The sequence below is a fragment of the Anoplopoma fimbria genome, chromosome 7 (assembly GCF_027596085.1).
Source record: "Anoplopoma fimbria isolate UVic2021 breed Golden Eagle Sablefish chromosome 7, Afim_UVic_2022, whole genome shotgun sequence".
NCBI lineage: Eukaryota > Metazoa > Chordata > Actinopteri > Perciformes > Anoplopomatidae > Anoplopoma > Anoplopoma fimbria.
Genome location: NC_072455.1, coordinates 621,930 through 638,961, shown reverse-complemented (window position 1 = coordinate 638,961; position 17,032 = coordinate 621,930). Strand labels below are relative to the sequence as shown.

Here is a 17,032-nt window from a genome sequence, read left to right as displayed (position 1 = left end):
TTAACTTTTAGGGAACTCATTGTTGGGTTTTTGTGTGTTGGATGTAAACACACAATTCATTTTCACGACATCATCCGATCGTCTGCTTTGAGTGTTGAAACTTTTAATTATCATAAAAATCACAACATTCAGATGTTCTGAATTTCTAAAAGCTGCTATCTTAAACAGACCAGTTGAGCACTCAACTTCCCACAATGCTTCACTCTATAGTGCCTGTACTTAAACTTAGCAGTAAGAAAAACAACCTTGTTACCTGTACAATGTCGTACTGTACGTGTGTGTGAGACAGAGAGAGGTTTCTTTTGCTTCTAAACACAACGGCAATTTATTTGGGCAACTTTGAAGGACTACATTTATCTTTATTAACACATTTTAAAGAAGCAGTCCTACAGTATTTGTTTTGTCTTGTGCTGTTACGTCTTATGTTACAAGATATTATAAAAAAATAATATCTTCAGGAGCTCTGTCCAGATTTACGGTCCAGACCTAATTTTTAAATTTAACCATAAATGTAGGATTTACATTTTATCGTCTTAAGTGGAGTCAAAATAAAACGCAACAGAAATATTGAAATCGTAATGTGAAGTGTTACTGTAGTATATTGCTAATGTAGACAACTGATCGCTGTTGATTCATCATGTTAACAGTGAGATAAATTAGCTTGTAAATTAATAGACAAACCAATTTGATCAAATTGTGTCGTTATAGAAGAAGCTGTTACTTGGCTATTTCTGAAGTTAGCTAGCAGACTTGCTAACACAACTTACTGCCAATTTAGCGCCAGCTGACGTAATGATTACAGTAACCTATCAATTAGACTATGCTAATTATTAGCACTCATGCTAATTGGTAATTGTTGGCATGCTGACTATTGTTATGATTATGGTTGTGAAAGAGTGCTGCTAAGGGTCTGTTATGGTGACAAATTACAGTATAAACTATTTGAAACAATTGTGAATTTGAGTTTACATGCAAGGCTAGGTATGCTAGCGATTAGCATTAGCAATTCGCTGGCTAATTGAAATGGTAACGGCTACTCTTCACTAACTCCTCTCTCCACAGTCTGCTGAGTCGGTAAACGTTGTTTTTTAGGAGGGGGGGGGATGTTTGGTGACCAAAGTTGCCTCCATGTTCGTCAACAGCAAAATATAATTACAATAGCCGGGTTTCAACCAGTAGAGGGCAGTCACTATGCAGATTTATAACTAAATATGTAGAATTCAAATACTTTGCACTTAAATTTCAACTTCCAGCAAAACTACTCAATACAAATATGTTGACTCTTTGACATCACTTATAAATATTTTAAAATGTTTACGTTGTTTAATGATTTGTTCCATTTATTCATTCAGATATACTGACTATTTATTTGAGAGCGTAAATCATTTTTATTTCTCCTGCCGGCCTTTTTAAATTACAGATTATTTAACATGATATCATTAGTGCAATTTATTATTCTGATCACACATTTCCGTGAAGTAAAAGCAACACTTGAATGTTGTTTCTGGAGCTGTAATCTATACATTTTTATTTAAAACAAAATAATTTCAGAGGAAAATAAAATTTAAATCTAGAGGAGAACATGTTTGTAACCCAGTAGAGTTGCCCAACAATATTGCCCGGTGTTCCCTTCATGCTGACGTCTAACTGACATCCAGAACATTCCAAGTGGTTGTTGTTGTTTTGTGTGTTTGGTTTTTTAAGAGTATTTTTCTACAGCTTTTTGTATGTCATGCTTCTTACACAGGGCTGTTGGTGTGTGTGTGTGTGTGTGTGTGTTTGTTTGTGTTTGTGTGTGTGTGCGTGCGTGTGTGTGCGCGTGTATACGTGCAATCATGTGATGTACAGACTGTATGTTTGTACGTGATTTGCCTTGTGTGCGTGTTTCTGATGTCACTTCCTGGTTAAGCTGTTGCTACTTTGTCATTATGATGATGATGATGATGAAGATGAGTGTCACTGTTTAATTATATGGATTTAAACGCTTTATGAACAGACTGTAGCCTCTGATGTTTTTGTGTAACCGTGAATAATTGGTTTGTATCACCTTGTATCCCACAAATAAAACTATACACACACTATCACCTGTGTGTGTGTGTGTGTGTGTGTGTGTGTGTGTGTGTGTGTGTGTGTGTGTGTGTGTGTGTGTGTGTGTGTGTGAGTGTGTGTGTGACTCACGTTCGTCACTGTACATTCCGTCTGTTTCCACTTCCTCTAGTCCAGAAATATGGAAGCATGATGGAGATATTTAGAGCTAAAAAATGTTTTTATTAGACTGAATTCAGACGGTGAATCACACCGTCATAGTGTTATAATACTAATATAGATTATAAAAAATATATATACTCCAGTAATTTCAGATTTTAGTAACTTAAAAGACACTTTTAAAGTAAGAAAACTGATTCTGTATCTTATATAACTTAGAATCCGGCCCTTTAACAAACTTGACTCAACAGTATATCCATCGGTTCATTCCATGTCTCTGTCTCAGGGTGGTTAGTTTAATATATCTGTTTTTAACAAACACCATTTCCCAGAAGTCCACAGTCAACAGAGGGCATAATGATGTGGACATTATCGTTAAGAGAGATACATTAATTCTGAAAGTGTAAATGTAAAAAGAAACATATAGTTACATTTTTGAAAAGGACGTCATATCTTAAAACAGCTGCTCACTGCAGTTTTTTATCAAACAAACTGGAAATAGAGCATTCATTTGGGACTATTTTCAGCGGCGGATGAATCCACACTTGGCGCTCCAGTGTGTGTTTGTATGTCTGATTGAGTGAAAATAAACTACAGTGTGTGTGTTCATGGTGATGGAGGAACAGAGTGAACCACACAAGGATTCAGCGTCTCTTCACCAAACTCAATTAGAAAATCTGTCATTTTAAAGCTGGAAGTTTCATGGCGGAACAAAAACTTTAAACGTTACCGCATGAAAAACGATCTTCCCACTAATTCTGGATATAAATAATCTACATTTTCTCTTTATTTTATTTAGAAACATCCCGCTTAATTTGAACTTGAAGCTGTCAGTCATCTGTGAGGTGCGTTAATCAGGTGTTTCAGTGTGTGCGTGGAACAATGCTGTCACATGTGCGCACACACTGACACACACCTGCTATTACCTGAATGATAATAAGACGTGTTCGTGTCTGCAGGCGACCATGAAGCCTGGTATTAACACCGTCGACGGCGTGACAGCGACCAGTGTTCCCATAATGCCAGGCTTTAATGTGTGTGTGCGTGTGTGTCCTCTGCAGAGCGACAAACACAACGGAGTTAAAACCCGTCTGTTATTAAAACCCAGCAGACAAACTCTCTCTCTGTCTGTGTGGAAGCTGGTTGATGAGTCAGTTGTCAGTCGTCTTTTCCTCTTTGTTCCAGTCACACAGCTCTTCATCAACCAAAGGTAAGAGTGTGAATAGAATATATATAAAATACTTATAATCATTCGTAATAAAGTACGTTAAGGAATACTTTCTGTTGACTTAATTTTATGGGCCAGAATTTCTTAATATTCTGGAGGTTTCCTGGAGATAAATGTGACTTTTGGTTCACTTAAACATATTCCCTAAAAACCTGTACTTTATATTTACTATTTAAAACCTTTGTTCTGCATATATGTTGTTTTTCTGAACACAGGTTTAAATTTTGCAGGTCTGTAATTATTACAAAGTCTCCAGGAAATAACATGAAATGTAATCTGGTACTAGTTGAGGAGAAACCATACATAGTTTTCGGGTGAAACACAGAGACTTTTAGTTTTCAAATATTTTCCTATATGTTATCTGGAGACTTGTGAGGACCCTCGTAAACAAACTGAACCTGATTCCTAAAACCAAGTCTTCCGGGCCTTTATAAACGATACAAAAAGGCAACTATTATATGTCTAGGGCTTTTATTGTGGAAGTTAAGAAGGGAAGGAGTGGATCTGGTCTGCACTGATTTTGTCAAAGTTAAAAAGAGTAATATAGTTTTCCGCCTTTGTTCGGACAACGGAGAGTCCATGTAGTTGTTGTTTTTTATGAATATGGACCCAACTCAACTCGTTCTGCACAACTTCAGTGGTTGATGCGTTTATTTGCGATGTGAGAGCTACAAAAAATCAGCCTTGTTCCAAAAAAACAAGTGTTTTTTTTACGCTTGATATTCAAGAATGTAAGAAAAATTATTTAACCTCGAAAAATGTCCTCACAATCCACCGTGTCCTCACTTTGCAGGTGTAAATTAAGATAGGCCCTCCCAATGATACACTAGGAAACACACAGTTTGTCAAACAGTTCTCCACGTTTTTCGAGGTGATGCTTTATTGTATAAGTCACTTATTTTATAAAAAATTACCTTTGAGGTCAATATACATTTTAGGTATTAAAAGAAATTAACACACACATATACTTTGTGTGTGTTAATATAGTCGTCATTTAATATATTGATAATCAATTAATCCGTTTTTTTAAGAAAAAATAGTAAAAATTCTCTGATTGCAACTTCTTTTACGTGATTTCTTTCTGGTTTCTTTACTCTTCTGTGACACTAAACGGATATTTATTATTATATTATTATTATGACCGTTTTACAGACCAAACAACTAATCTCTTAATCGAGAAAATAATACGCAGATCAGTTGTCAATGAAGATAAAGTTATACCTAAAACATGATGTAGTTTGGTGTATTATCAATACAAGTAACATTAAGGCACAGTTTAATAATTCATTGGTAACAATTTATTTGATGGGTTTCTATTTTCCGGAGAAGAAGTTTGTACTCACGATGGAGAAAATAGGAATTTCCTTCAAAAAACTACTTTCTGACAATCCAATAAAATATTGCTGGACTGTTGTGTTCTGACTGAAATCAGTTTATAACTAAATTAGTGCCAAACTTTCTTCCTGAAAACTTTTTATAAAATAAGTGACTTATACAATAAAGCATCACCTCGAAAAATGTGGAGAACTGTTTGACAAACTGTGTGTTTCCTAGTGTATCATTGGGAGGGCCTATCTTAATTTACACCTGCAAAGTGAGGACACGGTGGATTGTGAGGACATTTTTTTAAATACCTAAAATGTATATTGACCTCAAAGGAACAAGGCTGATTTTTTGTAGCTCTCACATCGCAAATAAACGCATCAACCACTGAAGTTGTGCAGAACGAGTTGAGTTGCGTCCATATTCATAAAAAACAACAACTACATGGACTCTCCGTTGTCCGAACAAAGGCGGAAAACTATATTACTCTTTTTAACTTTGACAAAATCAGTGCAGACCAGATCCACTCCTTCCCTTCTTAACTTCCACAATAAAAGCCCTAGACATATAATAGTTGCCTTTTTGTATCGTTTATAAAGGCCCGGAAGACTTGGTTTTAGGAATCAGGTTCAGTTTGTTTACGAGGGTCCTCACAAGTATATAGAGTAAAGATGTGTATGTGTGTGTTTCAGATGATGGACGAAGAATCCACGAAGCGTTACTGTCGGACGAATGACGACGGACTGAAGCAGAAACAAGCCGAGGTAACAACTGTTTGTATCTTCCTCATCTAGATATGTACATATATTTATATACATTTATACCTATATATACATATATGTCTGTATATATATATATATATACAGATATATATATATATATATATATATATATATTTAACTGCACCAACTGTTTGGTTTCTCTGTATTTCTGCTCAGATTGGCACATATTTAAATTGCTGTCTGACTGACTGGTTTTATGCAGCTCTTCATGTTTTATAGTAAAGATAACAAGTGAATCATAAACTCTATCTTGTGCTCCTGTACCACACACACACACACCACACACACACACACACACACACACACACACACACACACACACACACACACACACACACACACACACACACATTGCAGGTCAGGTGTCATACTAGTTAAATGAGCAGTTTATCTGTTCTGAGAGTAAAACATGTAAAGTTTGTGCTGAAGGTGGCGCTGGAGGAAACGTCATCGGGTCGTTAAAATTAAGTTAAGATCAGTAAATGTTCTGCTGAGAACATTTTCCATTGTGTGTGTGTGTGTGTGTGTGTGTGTGTGTGTGTGTGTGTGTGTGTGTGTGTGTGTGTGTGTGTGTGTGTGTGTGTGTGTGTGTGTGTGTGTGAGAGAGAGGTGAGTGAGTGTATCCGCTGGTTTAATGATTAATGTAATGAAACAATAAATCTTATTCATGACGGAGAGAATGATGGATGGAAACAAAAAGAGGAAGAACAAACGGAGAACAGGGAGTGTGAGAAAAAACAAGAAGGAATGTGCAAACAAGAGATTCAGAGTGTTTGATGTTAGAAATGTGACCGAACGACAGAAAAGAATAGATTATTATGAAATATGCACCAATTAAAGACCCAGTTACTGGTTCACAGGACGAGAAACAACTAAAGTGTGTTGTTATGTACTCTTAGTTTAACAAACTGGGAATAATTAAACTTTTAATGACGAACAAAACACAGAGAAGAAGTTCAGTTTCTGGAAAGGTTCAGGTTTCAGGTTCAGAGAGATTAGGGGGCGACTCCTCTGGTTGTATAGAAGTCTATGAGAAAATGACTCTACTTCTCTCTTGATTTATTCCCTCAGTAAACATTGTAAACATGAGTTTATGGTCTCAATCTCTAGTTTCAAGTCTTCTTCAATACAGCATGATGTTCATTTAGTAAATGATGCTCCATTTAGAGTCAAACAGACCCAGTGGGCGTCTCCAACCGTCACTATCTTAAGCATATCTCTGAAAAGGAGCTAGCAGCTAGCTAGTCATTGAAAGAGGCCACGCCCTTAATTATGCCTAAATTGAAGCCTTAATATAATTTAACAAGTGACTTATATATAAAAATTCCCCATTACAGTCGTAATGAAAGATGATATTAGCTAAAGAAACTAAAAGCATTTTTTTTGTACCAGGCTGTAAACATGTTTATTTCTGCCGTAAAGTTCATTTAAACATGGAGGTCAATGGGCCTCAAGTGGACATTTGAGGAACTGCAGCATTTCACACTTCAGCGTTGGCTTCATTTTCAATCGTCTGAGGTTTAACGCTTAGTCGTGAACCTTTAATTCAAACAGACTTTTGAAGTAGTGAGGACCGGTCAGCACAATGCAGAAATGTCCTCACAACGCTGCTGTTTCTAAATGGACCTCTAAAGGATAGCAATACGATCACACACACACACACACACACACACACACGTCTGCTGTTGTGGACAAAGTGCAGCTACTCATTCACTGACTCTCTCTCTCTCCCTCTCTCTCTCTCTCTCTCTCTCTCTTTTACACACTTGATGTCACTTTTGTGACTTATTCACACACACACACACACACACACACACACACACACACACACACACACACACACACACACACACACACACACAAACACACACACTTGTGCAGTTAGGGAGTAAAGTTCAAGTCAGTCAGGACGAGAGAGAGATCACCGTCCTGCCGAGGAGGACGACGGACGAACTGGACGACACCACCGGGGTGAGTGGTCGACGACACACACACACACACACACACACACACACACACACACACACACACACACACACACACACACACACACACACACACACACACACACACACACACACACACATTCATGCATACACACACTGACACACCCAACTAACCCTAACCCTGACATCACCCTGAACTCCAAGAAAGGCCATCTATTAATAGAAACTACAAATGTTTTGTAGTTGTTGTTGTTGTAATTGTTGTAGTTGTAGTTGTAGTTGTAGTTGTTTTAGTTGTTGTTGTAGTTGTTTTAGTTGTTGTAGTTGTAGTTGTTGTAGTTGTTGTTGTAGGCGGTGTGTAGTTGTAGTGGAGTTGCAAGTTGTAGTTCTCCAATCAGAGGGTCGGTGGTTCGATACCCGGCTTCGGCAGTCGACGTGTCCTTGGGCAAGACACTTAACCCCAAGTTGCTCCTGAAGGCCATCGGTGTGGACTGATGATGAATGTTAGTTAGAGTCTGATGGTGGCACCTTGATGGTAGCCTGTCATCAGTGTGTGAATGGGTGAATGATATGTAACATACTACTGACTGTAAGTCGCTTTGGAGAAAAGCCTCTGCTACATGACTCTAATGTAATGTAATGTAATGTTGTCGTCGTTGTTGTCGTTGTTGGTGTGGTGTAAACAGCCAATCCCATGCAGCGTTTTTCAGGTCAAACATGATGTGGGTTTTTATCTCACCGTAGAAACGTGAACGTGAAGAGGAGACGGATTATGAGAACCATGATGATGAGACGTTCAATAACTTAAATAATGAACCTTATTGTGAAAAGTGTTGGTTTTTTTAGCAACAGGAAGTAGATTGTTGCCGTGGCGACTGTGTGTTAGTTTCTGAATGAGTGACTGAAGAGGAACTATGTAGCTGTACATCAATTTATCATCAGTGTTGCTGTTCATCAATTTATCATCAGTGTTGCTGTTCATCAATTTATCATCAGTGTTGCTGTTTGTACAGTTGTCATAAACGTTGCTGGTGCTAAAGCTGTCAGCAGTTCTGTTGTCCCCAAAGTTGCCCTCAGTGTTGTTGTCTCTTTAAGATGATATTGACCAAAATAAACAAAATAATATTTTTTATTTATATTTTTATACGAAAACTGAGAAGCTGTTGTCATTTTCACAGGACAACAGAATGTATACCTCAGTGTGTATATACAGTATATATATATATATATATATATATATATATATACATATACTGTTTATAGATATATATATATGTGTTTTAATACATGTGTGTGTGTGTGTGTGTGTGTGTGTGTGTGTGTGTGTGTGTGTGTGTGTGTGTGTGTGTGTGTGTGTGTGTGTGTGTGTGTTTAGAGGAAGATGTCGGCCTTGGACTCGTCCTCCTGCTGTCCGTCTTGTCTCCGTCTGAAGGACAGATGTCCTCGACCTCATGGACTCATCAACCTGCTCATCACCAAAGGTCAGCGTGTCTCTGTGTCTCTGTTCACCTTTAAATAAAGTTTTAACGTGAACAGAGCCTCAAGGTGGCGCTACAGGATAAGGTCATTATAATCTACGGGGTTTCCTCCTCTGGGGAACAGGGGTGAGATAATTTAATGAGGTGTGTGTGTGTGTGTGTGTGTGTGTGTGTGTGTGTGTGTGTGTGTGTGTGTGTGTGTGTGTGTGTGTGTGTGTGTGTGTGTGTGTGTGTGTGTGTACAGTGTGTCTGTTCGCTCTGCTGTTCGGGGTCGTCTGGTCCATAACAGGAAGTGAGTGTTTACCTGGAGGAAACCTGTTCGGCGTGGTCATCCTCTTCATCTGCTCCGTGTTGGGAGGGAAGCTGGTTGGAATGATCCAACTGCCCACTCTGCCCCCCTTCCCTCCACTACTTGGTACGACCCAAACACCCAAAATCAATTCAATCGAAATCTAATCTGTTTATTAAATTATTTTGTAAAGATTTGTTTTGTTAAAAGAATCTCAGTTTACAGTCAAATTCAATTAAATATTTCCACCTGTGTATGAAAATAAGATTTAAAAACAAAGAAAAAGGAAAAATACACATATGTGTACTGATACATGTACTTAATTATGAACATGTAAATGATACGAGAACTTAAATTGATTTTAAATTAAAATAGTAATAACATGTACATGTAACATATGTGTATATATATATATGTGTGTGTGTGTGTGTGTGTTTGTTTGTTTATTTATTTTTTATTTATTTTATTTATTTTATTTATTTTATTTTATATATATATACATATAAGGGTGTATATGGAAGTAGTTTTTTATAGAATAACATTTAAATAATGTTTCTATTGTTTATATATAATTTTTACATTTAAAAAATAAATATATATATGTTTTTAAATATAATACAAATTTGCTAATAATAATAATAATAATGCACCACACATTGTTTTTTTTGTCATTGTACTTTAAATATTTATATACATATTTATACATGTGTATATTTATATATAAAACTCACTTACACTCACTTTAGATATATTTTAAATATTCAATCCCCTTATATTTAAGTATTTAAAGTATTTAAATACTTAAATAATATTACTTTAATATATATATACTTTATACTTTAATATTACTTCAAATATTTAAATATAGTTATATTTAAATCCAGTTATATTAAATACATGTTTTAGGGATGCTGCTGGCCGGTCTGCTGCTGCGTAACGTTCCGTACATAACGGACGCCGTCTACATCAACACTCACTGGTCTTCAGCTCTGAGGAACGTCGCCCTGTCAATCATCCTGACCAGAGCCGGGCTGGGCCTCGACCCGTCGGTGAGCACACACACACACACACACACACACACACACACACACACACACACACACACACACACACAGAGTAATATATACTATGTGTGTGTGTGTTCTTGCAGGCGTTGAGTCGTCTGAAGGCGGTGTGTTTGCGTCTTGCGATCGGCCCGTGTGTGGTGGAGGCCTCCATCGTCGCCGTGGTTTCTCACTTCCTGTTGGGGCTGCCCTGGGTGTGGGGCTTCATCCTGGGGTAACACACACACACACACACACACAACACACACACACACACACACACACACACACACACACACACACACACACACACACACACACACACACACACACACACAAACAACACACACACACACACACACCATAATTCACATATGGAAGCTACAGTGTGTGTGTGTGTGTGTGTGTGTGTGTGTGTGTGTGTGTGTGTGTGTGTGTGTGTGTGTGTGTGTGTGTGTGTGTGTGTGTGTGTGTGTGTGTGTAGTTTCGTCCTGGCTGCCGTGTCTCCGGCGGTCGTGGTTCCCTCGATGTTGCTCCTGCAGAGAGAAGGATACGGAGTGGAGAAGGTAAACATTCACAGGTGGTTCTGTTTCCTGCCAGCAGGGGGAGCGGCTGAACAGAGACGAGAACATTACAATGTGATCTGATCCTACAACACACTAGAACCAAGACCGGCTCACTCGATGACCCCTAAAACCTCCTCTTTGTCTACTAGAACCTCTAAATGTCAAAACTAGAACCCACTTTAAGATTCCTTTGAATAGCACTTATACCTCCTAGCAACCACCTGCTCTTGTAGTCACTGAGAAGAACCCTTCTAGGGACATCTACGACCTCTTTAATGGCTATAAGAACTTTTTAAAGGACCTCTTAAACCTCCTCAAGGAAAAGGATAACATCTTAGGACCACGAGAACCCCCTCAGTGTTCACAAGAACCTACTTATGGAGGCCTTAAATATGCTAAATGACAAGGTCTACATTCTTAGGGACTACTATAACCTCCTCAGTGATCAAAAGAACCTTGTAATTGAATATCAAACCATCCTCATGGAACCCTAAGCTATCCTCAATGACCACAAGAACCTCCTGTAGGAGCCCTAAAACCCCCGATCACAAGGAGAATATCCTAAGGGACTTCTAGAATGTACTCAGCAATCGCATACACTTTCTAAAGGACCCCTAAAACCTAATTAATGAAAATTAGAACATCCTAGGACCACTAGAACCCCCTAAGTGATCACAAGAACCTCCTCAATGACTCTGAAATCTCCCTCAGGGAACCCTAAAATATCCTTAATGCAACAACCACAAGAATCCCCTATAGGAACCCTAACACCTCCTCAATGACAAGGAGAACATTTTAGGAACACTAGAACCTCCTCAATGATCACAAGAACCTTCTCAAGGACCTCTGAAATCTCTTTAATGACCAAAAGAACCTCCTATAGGATCCCTAAAACCTCCCCAATGACAAAAAGGACATCCTAGGACAACTAGAACCTCCTCAGTGATCACAAGAACCTCCTCAGGGAACCCCAAAATATACTACCACAAGAACCTGCTATAAAACCCCCCTGGATTACCACCTGGTCCCCTCAGTTACATCAGAAACCTCCTCAGCTAGAACCTCTTACACAACCCCTAGAACCTGCTCAGCTGCCACTCGAACCTCCTAAAGCACCACTTGAACCTCATCAGGGGCTGCTAGAACCTTTTCAAGAACTCCTAGAATCTGCTCAAGGATCACCAGTATCGCCAATAGGACCCTGAGAACTTTTTGAATTTTCTGATATTCCATTGATGTTCTATTAATGTTCTAATGATGTTCTGTGTTATTGTTCAGGGAATCCCCACCCTCCTGATGGCTGCTGGGAGTTTTGATGACATTCTGGCCATAACAGGGTTCTCCACCTGCCTTGGAATCGCCTTCTCCACAGGTCTGTAGAGCACAATATGCTCCATTCTACTTTACTGGGTTCCATCGCGTTCTACATGCTGTGTTTGTCCTGCAGGTTCTACGTGGATGAACATACTGAAGGGTCTTCTGGAGGTGGTGGGAGGGGTCATAGCCGGGCTGATCCTGGGTCTGCTCCTGTGCTGCTTCCCCAGTAAAGACCAGGTGAGAGTGTGGTTCTATTTAGATCCTAAATGTAATTTATTTAGTTCTCTAAATGTCCTTTCCGTCTGTCCGTCTGCAGGAGGACCTGGTGTTGAGGAGAACCCTCATGTTGTTGGGTCTGTCCATATTCTCGGTCTTCTTCAGTCACGTTATTGGTTTTGCCGGAGCGGGTGGTCTCTGCACGCTGGTTCTGGCCTTCCTGGCTGCTCTGGGCTGGAAGACCGACAAGGTACCGCACACCAGAACCACATTAATCTGGATTAAACACCTGGATTCAAACATCTGTTCACACAGCCTCAGCATCTGTCTTTAATGCGATTGAATGTGTTCAATCCAGACTGTGTGAGCTCAGTGGTTCTCTTTGTGTCCAGGCCCCGGTGGCCGCCATGGTGGGGCGCTCATGGGACGTGTTCCAGCCGCTCCTCTTTGGACTGATTGGAGCAGAGATCACCATAGCAACCCTCAGCCCCAGCACCGTGGGTGAGAACCACATCTATTCTCAGTTACCAGGAACCAAGTGGACCATGTAACAAACAGCCTGAACTTCCCAAAGCTTTTTAACCAGGTTTTACTCTCTCTGGTGTTCTGCCGGTCTCTTCAGGTCTTGGTCTGGCCTGTATCGGCACCGGTCTGGTGATCCGGCTGCTCGTCACCTTCCTGCTGGTTCATTACGGAGGATTCAACCTGAAGGAGAAATTCTTCATCGCTGTGGCCTGGCTGCCCAAAGCCACCGTACAGGTCTGTGTCTGTGTGTACCACAGCATAGAACCCCTAGAACCTCAACACAGACTACAAGAACCACCCAATGACCACTAAAACCTTCTATATGACTGCAAGAACCTTATAAATGATAACATAACCACAAAAAGGACATCTAGAATATCTTAGAACCTTCTAAAGGACAGCTTGAATCACCTACATGAACCCCACAACCGCCACACTGAATATATAAGAAGCCCATAAAGGATACCTAGAACCTCCTAAAGAACCCCTGGAATCATCTGCAGAACCCGAAGAACCTTCTCAGCGACATTACTACAAAATCCTCCTCTCTGACCATTAGAACTTCCAAAAGGACCCCTAGAACCTCCCCAATGACCATAACAACCGTAGAAACTTCTGTATGACTACAATAACCTTAAATATGACTTCTACAAGCGCCTTAAGGACGCAGAACCTTCTAAAGACCATTAGAACTACCTATAGTACCCCTAGAACCTCATCAGTGATCACAGCTACCAAATATTCCATAATAAACTTACATGTGATTCTTATAACCACATTCTTAGAAAGAAAAAAAACCACGTAGGGTTCATCGGCTTGTCCTCGTAGGAGAACCCTTTTTGGTTCCTGGTAGAAGACTCTATGAGAGGTTCCATAGAACTCTTTCTTCCAAAAAGGTTTGTTTGGAGGTAAAGGGTTCTTATGGAACCCTTAGTCTTACAAAAAACATTAGAAAAATCCTTTCTTCAAATGTTTCTGGGTAGAACCTCAGGCCTTCAGGAAAAACCTGTTTGGAACCATTATTTATAGGAGCGCACCTACAAGATCTAGAGCTTCTTCAATCAATATTAGAACTTTCAAAAGAACCACCTACAGGGCTCCTAGAACCACATCAGTGACTACACAAGAACCACTTCAAGGACCTCTAGAACCTCCTCCACTAGGGGCCTACTGAATGAGCTCTAGAACCCGCTAAAGAACCTTGTCAGTGAGCACTTTAAACCACCTGTAGGACATGTATGAGCATTTATATCTCCTAAAGGAACCTCCTTAGTGACAACACGAATCTTCATACGTTACAGGTTTAATGTAGCCTCGAGCGTTATGGGTTATAGTAGTGATATTCATGGGCATTCAGCTGAGATAAGTCGGTTTTTAAATGACCGATATGTGTTTATATGTTTGCCAGGCAGCTATCGGCTCCAAGGCGTTGGACTTGGCGAGAGAGGAGGGGGACGAGACCCTGATTAAGTTTGGTTTGGACGTGCTAACACTAGCCGTGTTAGCCATCCTGACCACGGCTCCCATCGGAGCGCTGGGTATCGGACTGGCAGGACCACGCCTCCTGGCCCGGCAGGTCAAAGGTCAGTGCGCACACTCTCACATCAAACACAGTCCTTTAAAGTAGTGAGGACTGGACGAAATGTCCTCACAAAACAGAATGTCCTCACTACGATGGTTTTATAAGGTCCTCATAAGGTTAATAATACAAGCCCAAACACGTTTTTCTCACTGCAATTTGCTGTTAATGCTATCAGTTTTGATACTTTTTGAATAAGTTGCTATGTGTTTTATTTTTGTAATAATTTATATTAAATGATTAAAAACATTTGATTTTAAAAGGATATTAAAATTAAAGAAACAAAACTTTTTTTTTTAGGTTTTAATTTGTCAATTTGGGTTTCTTTGTTTTAAATGAACCTAACGCTTATCATTTAATACTTTATTATTATTATTATTATTATTATTCTTTATTACAGACGGAAAGGTGGATCCTATTTTTTTAACTGACAATTTGAATTTTTATCTCAGCAGATGATGCTGAAGGCGGAGCCACGACTCCAAGCAGCAAAGGGATTGGTCAAGAAAAGGACAATGTGACCCTTGAGAGCAAACTATGAGGCCTCTGATTGGACAAACAAAAGAAAGCTATCTTATGCACCTTAAGTTAAAACATTTTGTAGGCGCAGATATGTTTTAAAAAATGTCTTTGATGTATGTTTCTTTTGATGTGCTAATGCTATCTTAAACTAGCTACTGTTGCTACCTTAATGTTCAGCTACTGATGCGTTACCTCTGCTGTATGTGACTATTGGTGAGAGTTAGGAATGAAAAAACAGTAAGTTGTGTTAAGTCAACATTATGAGATACTATGTGGAAACTATGAGACAGTAAATCTAAGTAAAAATTGTGTTTTTCACTCAGTATGAAGAGATTTACTTTCTTAAAAGTATCAATGATAGTAAGTATGTCAAACCTATTTGTTTATTACATCAAAAATAATAAAAACAAAAAACATATTTGCTTTGTTATAATTCTGAGGTATGAAGTCAAAATTCCTATATATTGAATTATGTAGTGGTAAAATATTAGTTAGCTCATTAGCATTGTGCTCTGCGGGCAAATAAAAGCAGATTACAATTTATACATAAGAAATTAGCTAGCTATTGTTAGCATCGCATGCTATATTTATTTATTCTCCCGATAGCAATTGTTTATTTGTTGTTTATTGTTTGATAGATTTTTGGTTATTACTCATCAGTTTTTGTAATCTTATGATTGTTTGTTGTGTAGGTGGAGTGCAAGTGTTTATCTGAATGTTTTAGGGCGTTTGTTTCCTAAAAGTGTTGGACCTGCCCCCCCCCCTAAAACTTTCAGACTAAAGTTTGTTCAACCATCCAACAACCACTTCTGTTGCCGTATACTGGCACTAGTAGTAGTTAGGTAAACAGATAACTAGTGACACTATTTAAACTTGACTAATGATTTAATATTTAACTTAATAAAAGCAGAAACTTATTAGATATTTCTGGAGGCTTTTATCAGATTATCATTTTGCATAAATATAATTAATAATTTCTATCTCTTGAGATGAATATTTCAAACTATTACTGCAATGAGATGCGACTTATAATCATTAATGCGTGTAAAACTCAATAAAGTAAGAAAGTGACCCTCTTAACTTGAAACAAAGCACACTTTTATTTAATTCATAATTGTATTTGTTGGCCTCTGATCAACAGGAAAACTGAACCAGAGTTCACCTGTTGTCACTGACTGGATGTTAAATTCAAGTGTCATGTGGTGTAAAGTTCATGTGTATCAACAACATGCACAGGATTTAACACGCGCACCAACCGAACGCATGCAAAGAAACAACACTAAAAAAAGAGGGTGCAAAAATGTAGAAAAAGTTGTTAAAATAAATGACACATAAACATCTATTGAAATCGCGGTCAGCAATGTATGTGTTTCAACAAAAACATCCAGTAAAGACAAATAAGTCGCTGTGGTATTTTAAAAGGTTATTCTTTAAAAAGTCAGTAAACACATGTGATGAATCACAATATAATAAGATATAAAGTGGAAATCTGCCTTTGGTTTTGTCACAAACGAGCAGCGAGTGTTTCCTGTTTCTTCTGCTGTGAGTTTTCTTCTTCACACCTCAGAATAAACTGCAGCCGTTTACAATCAGCCGCAGAGCTGGACGGAAACCAGCATGAACCAGAAGGAGGGCGAGGACCTCACTGAGGTCACACGCTTTAAAACGTATCTGGTTCTACTACAGAGTTAAACCCTTTCAACAAATATCAGAACAATCGGAACATTTATTAACCGAGCAGACTGAAAACACAAAGCAGACAACGGTTAACTGGTTTAAGGTTATGACCACCTGCTTACAGAATAAAAACACAACTTCATCTTTTATCAATAAAAGTGAAGTAAACAACAACGATGTGAATGAACATTAATTTAATATGACGATTTAATGACGCTTTGTTTTGGTTTATAAAGAATAGTATGTTGTTTCTGTTCCAGAGGTAAGAGAAGCTCGACTCCACCTGTTTCTACTCAACATGACTCGACTGTTTCTAATCAACCTGTTTATACTCCA

The 17,032-nt window shown here is 38.7% G+C and overlaps 1 protein-coding gene across 2 annotated transcripts; it reads left to right on the top strand.

Annotated features, from left to right (window-relative positions):
* The first annotated feature begins 7,371 nt into the window (after positions 1-7,371).
* Positions 7,372-15,425, top strand: LOC129093500 (sodium/hydrogen exchanger 9B2). 2 transcript variants are annotated; one of them, XM_054601539.1, is made up of 13 exons: positions 7,372-7,509; positions 8,860-8,965; positions 9,207-9,377; positions 10,158-10,300; positions 10,402-10,529; positions 10,779-10,860; positions 12,139-12,232; positions 12,308-12,414; positions 12,494-12,643; positions 12,786-12,894; positions 13,016-13,152; positions 14,327-14,501; positions 14,953-15,425. In XM_054601539.1, exons 2-13 carry the CDS (start codon positions 8,866-8,868, stop codon positions 15,036-15,038), a joined length of 1,482 nt encoding a protein of 493 aa, XP_054457514.1. In that variant the 5' UTR covers positions 7,372-7,509; positions 8,860-8,865; the 3' UTR covers positions 15,039-15,425. The 2 variants fall into 2 exon arrangements, with proteins under 2 accessions (XP_054457514.1, XP_054457513.1); XM_054601538.1 differs by having other exon boundaries at positions 7,373-7,509; positions 14,950-15,425.
* Positions 15,426-17,032: the final 1,607 nt, after the last annotated feature.

Coding starts and splice junctions, on each gene's coding strand:
- LOC129093500 (XM_054601538.1), top strand. CDS start 8,866: ATGTCGGCCTTGGACTCGTCCTCCTGCTGTCCGTCTTGTCTCCGTCTG. Junction 10,861..12,138: donor AAGGATACGGAGTGGAGAAG/GTAAACATTCAC, acceptor GTTATTGTTCAG/GGAATCCCCACCCTCCTGAT. Junction 12,895..13,015: donor CCTCAGCCCCAGCACCGTGG/GTGAGAACCACA, acceptor CGGTCTCTTCAG/GTCTTGGTCTGGCCTGTATC.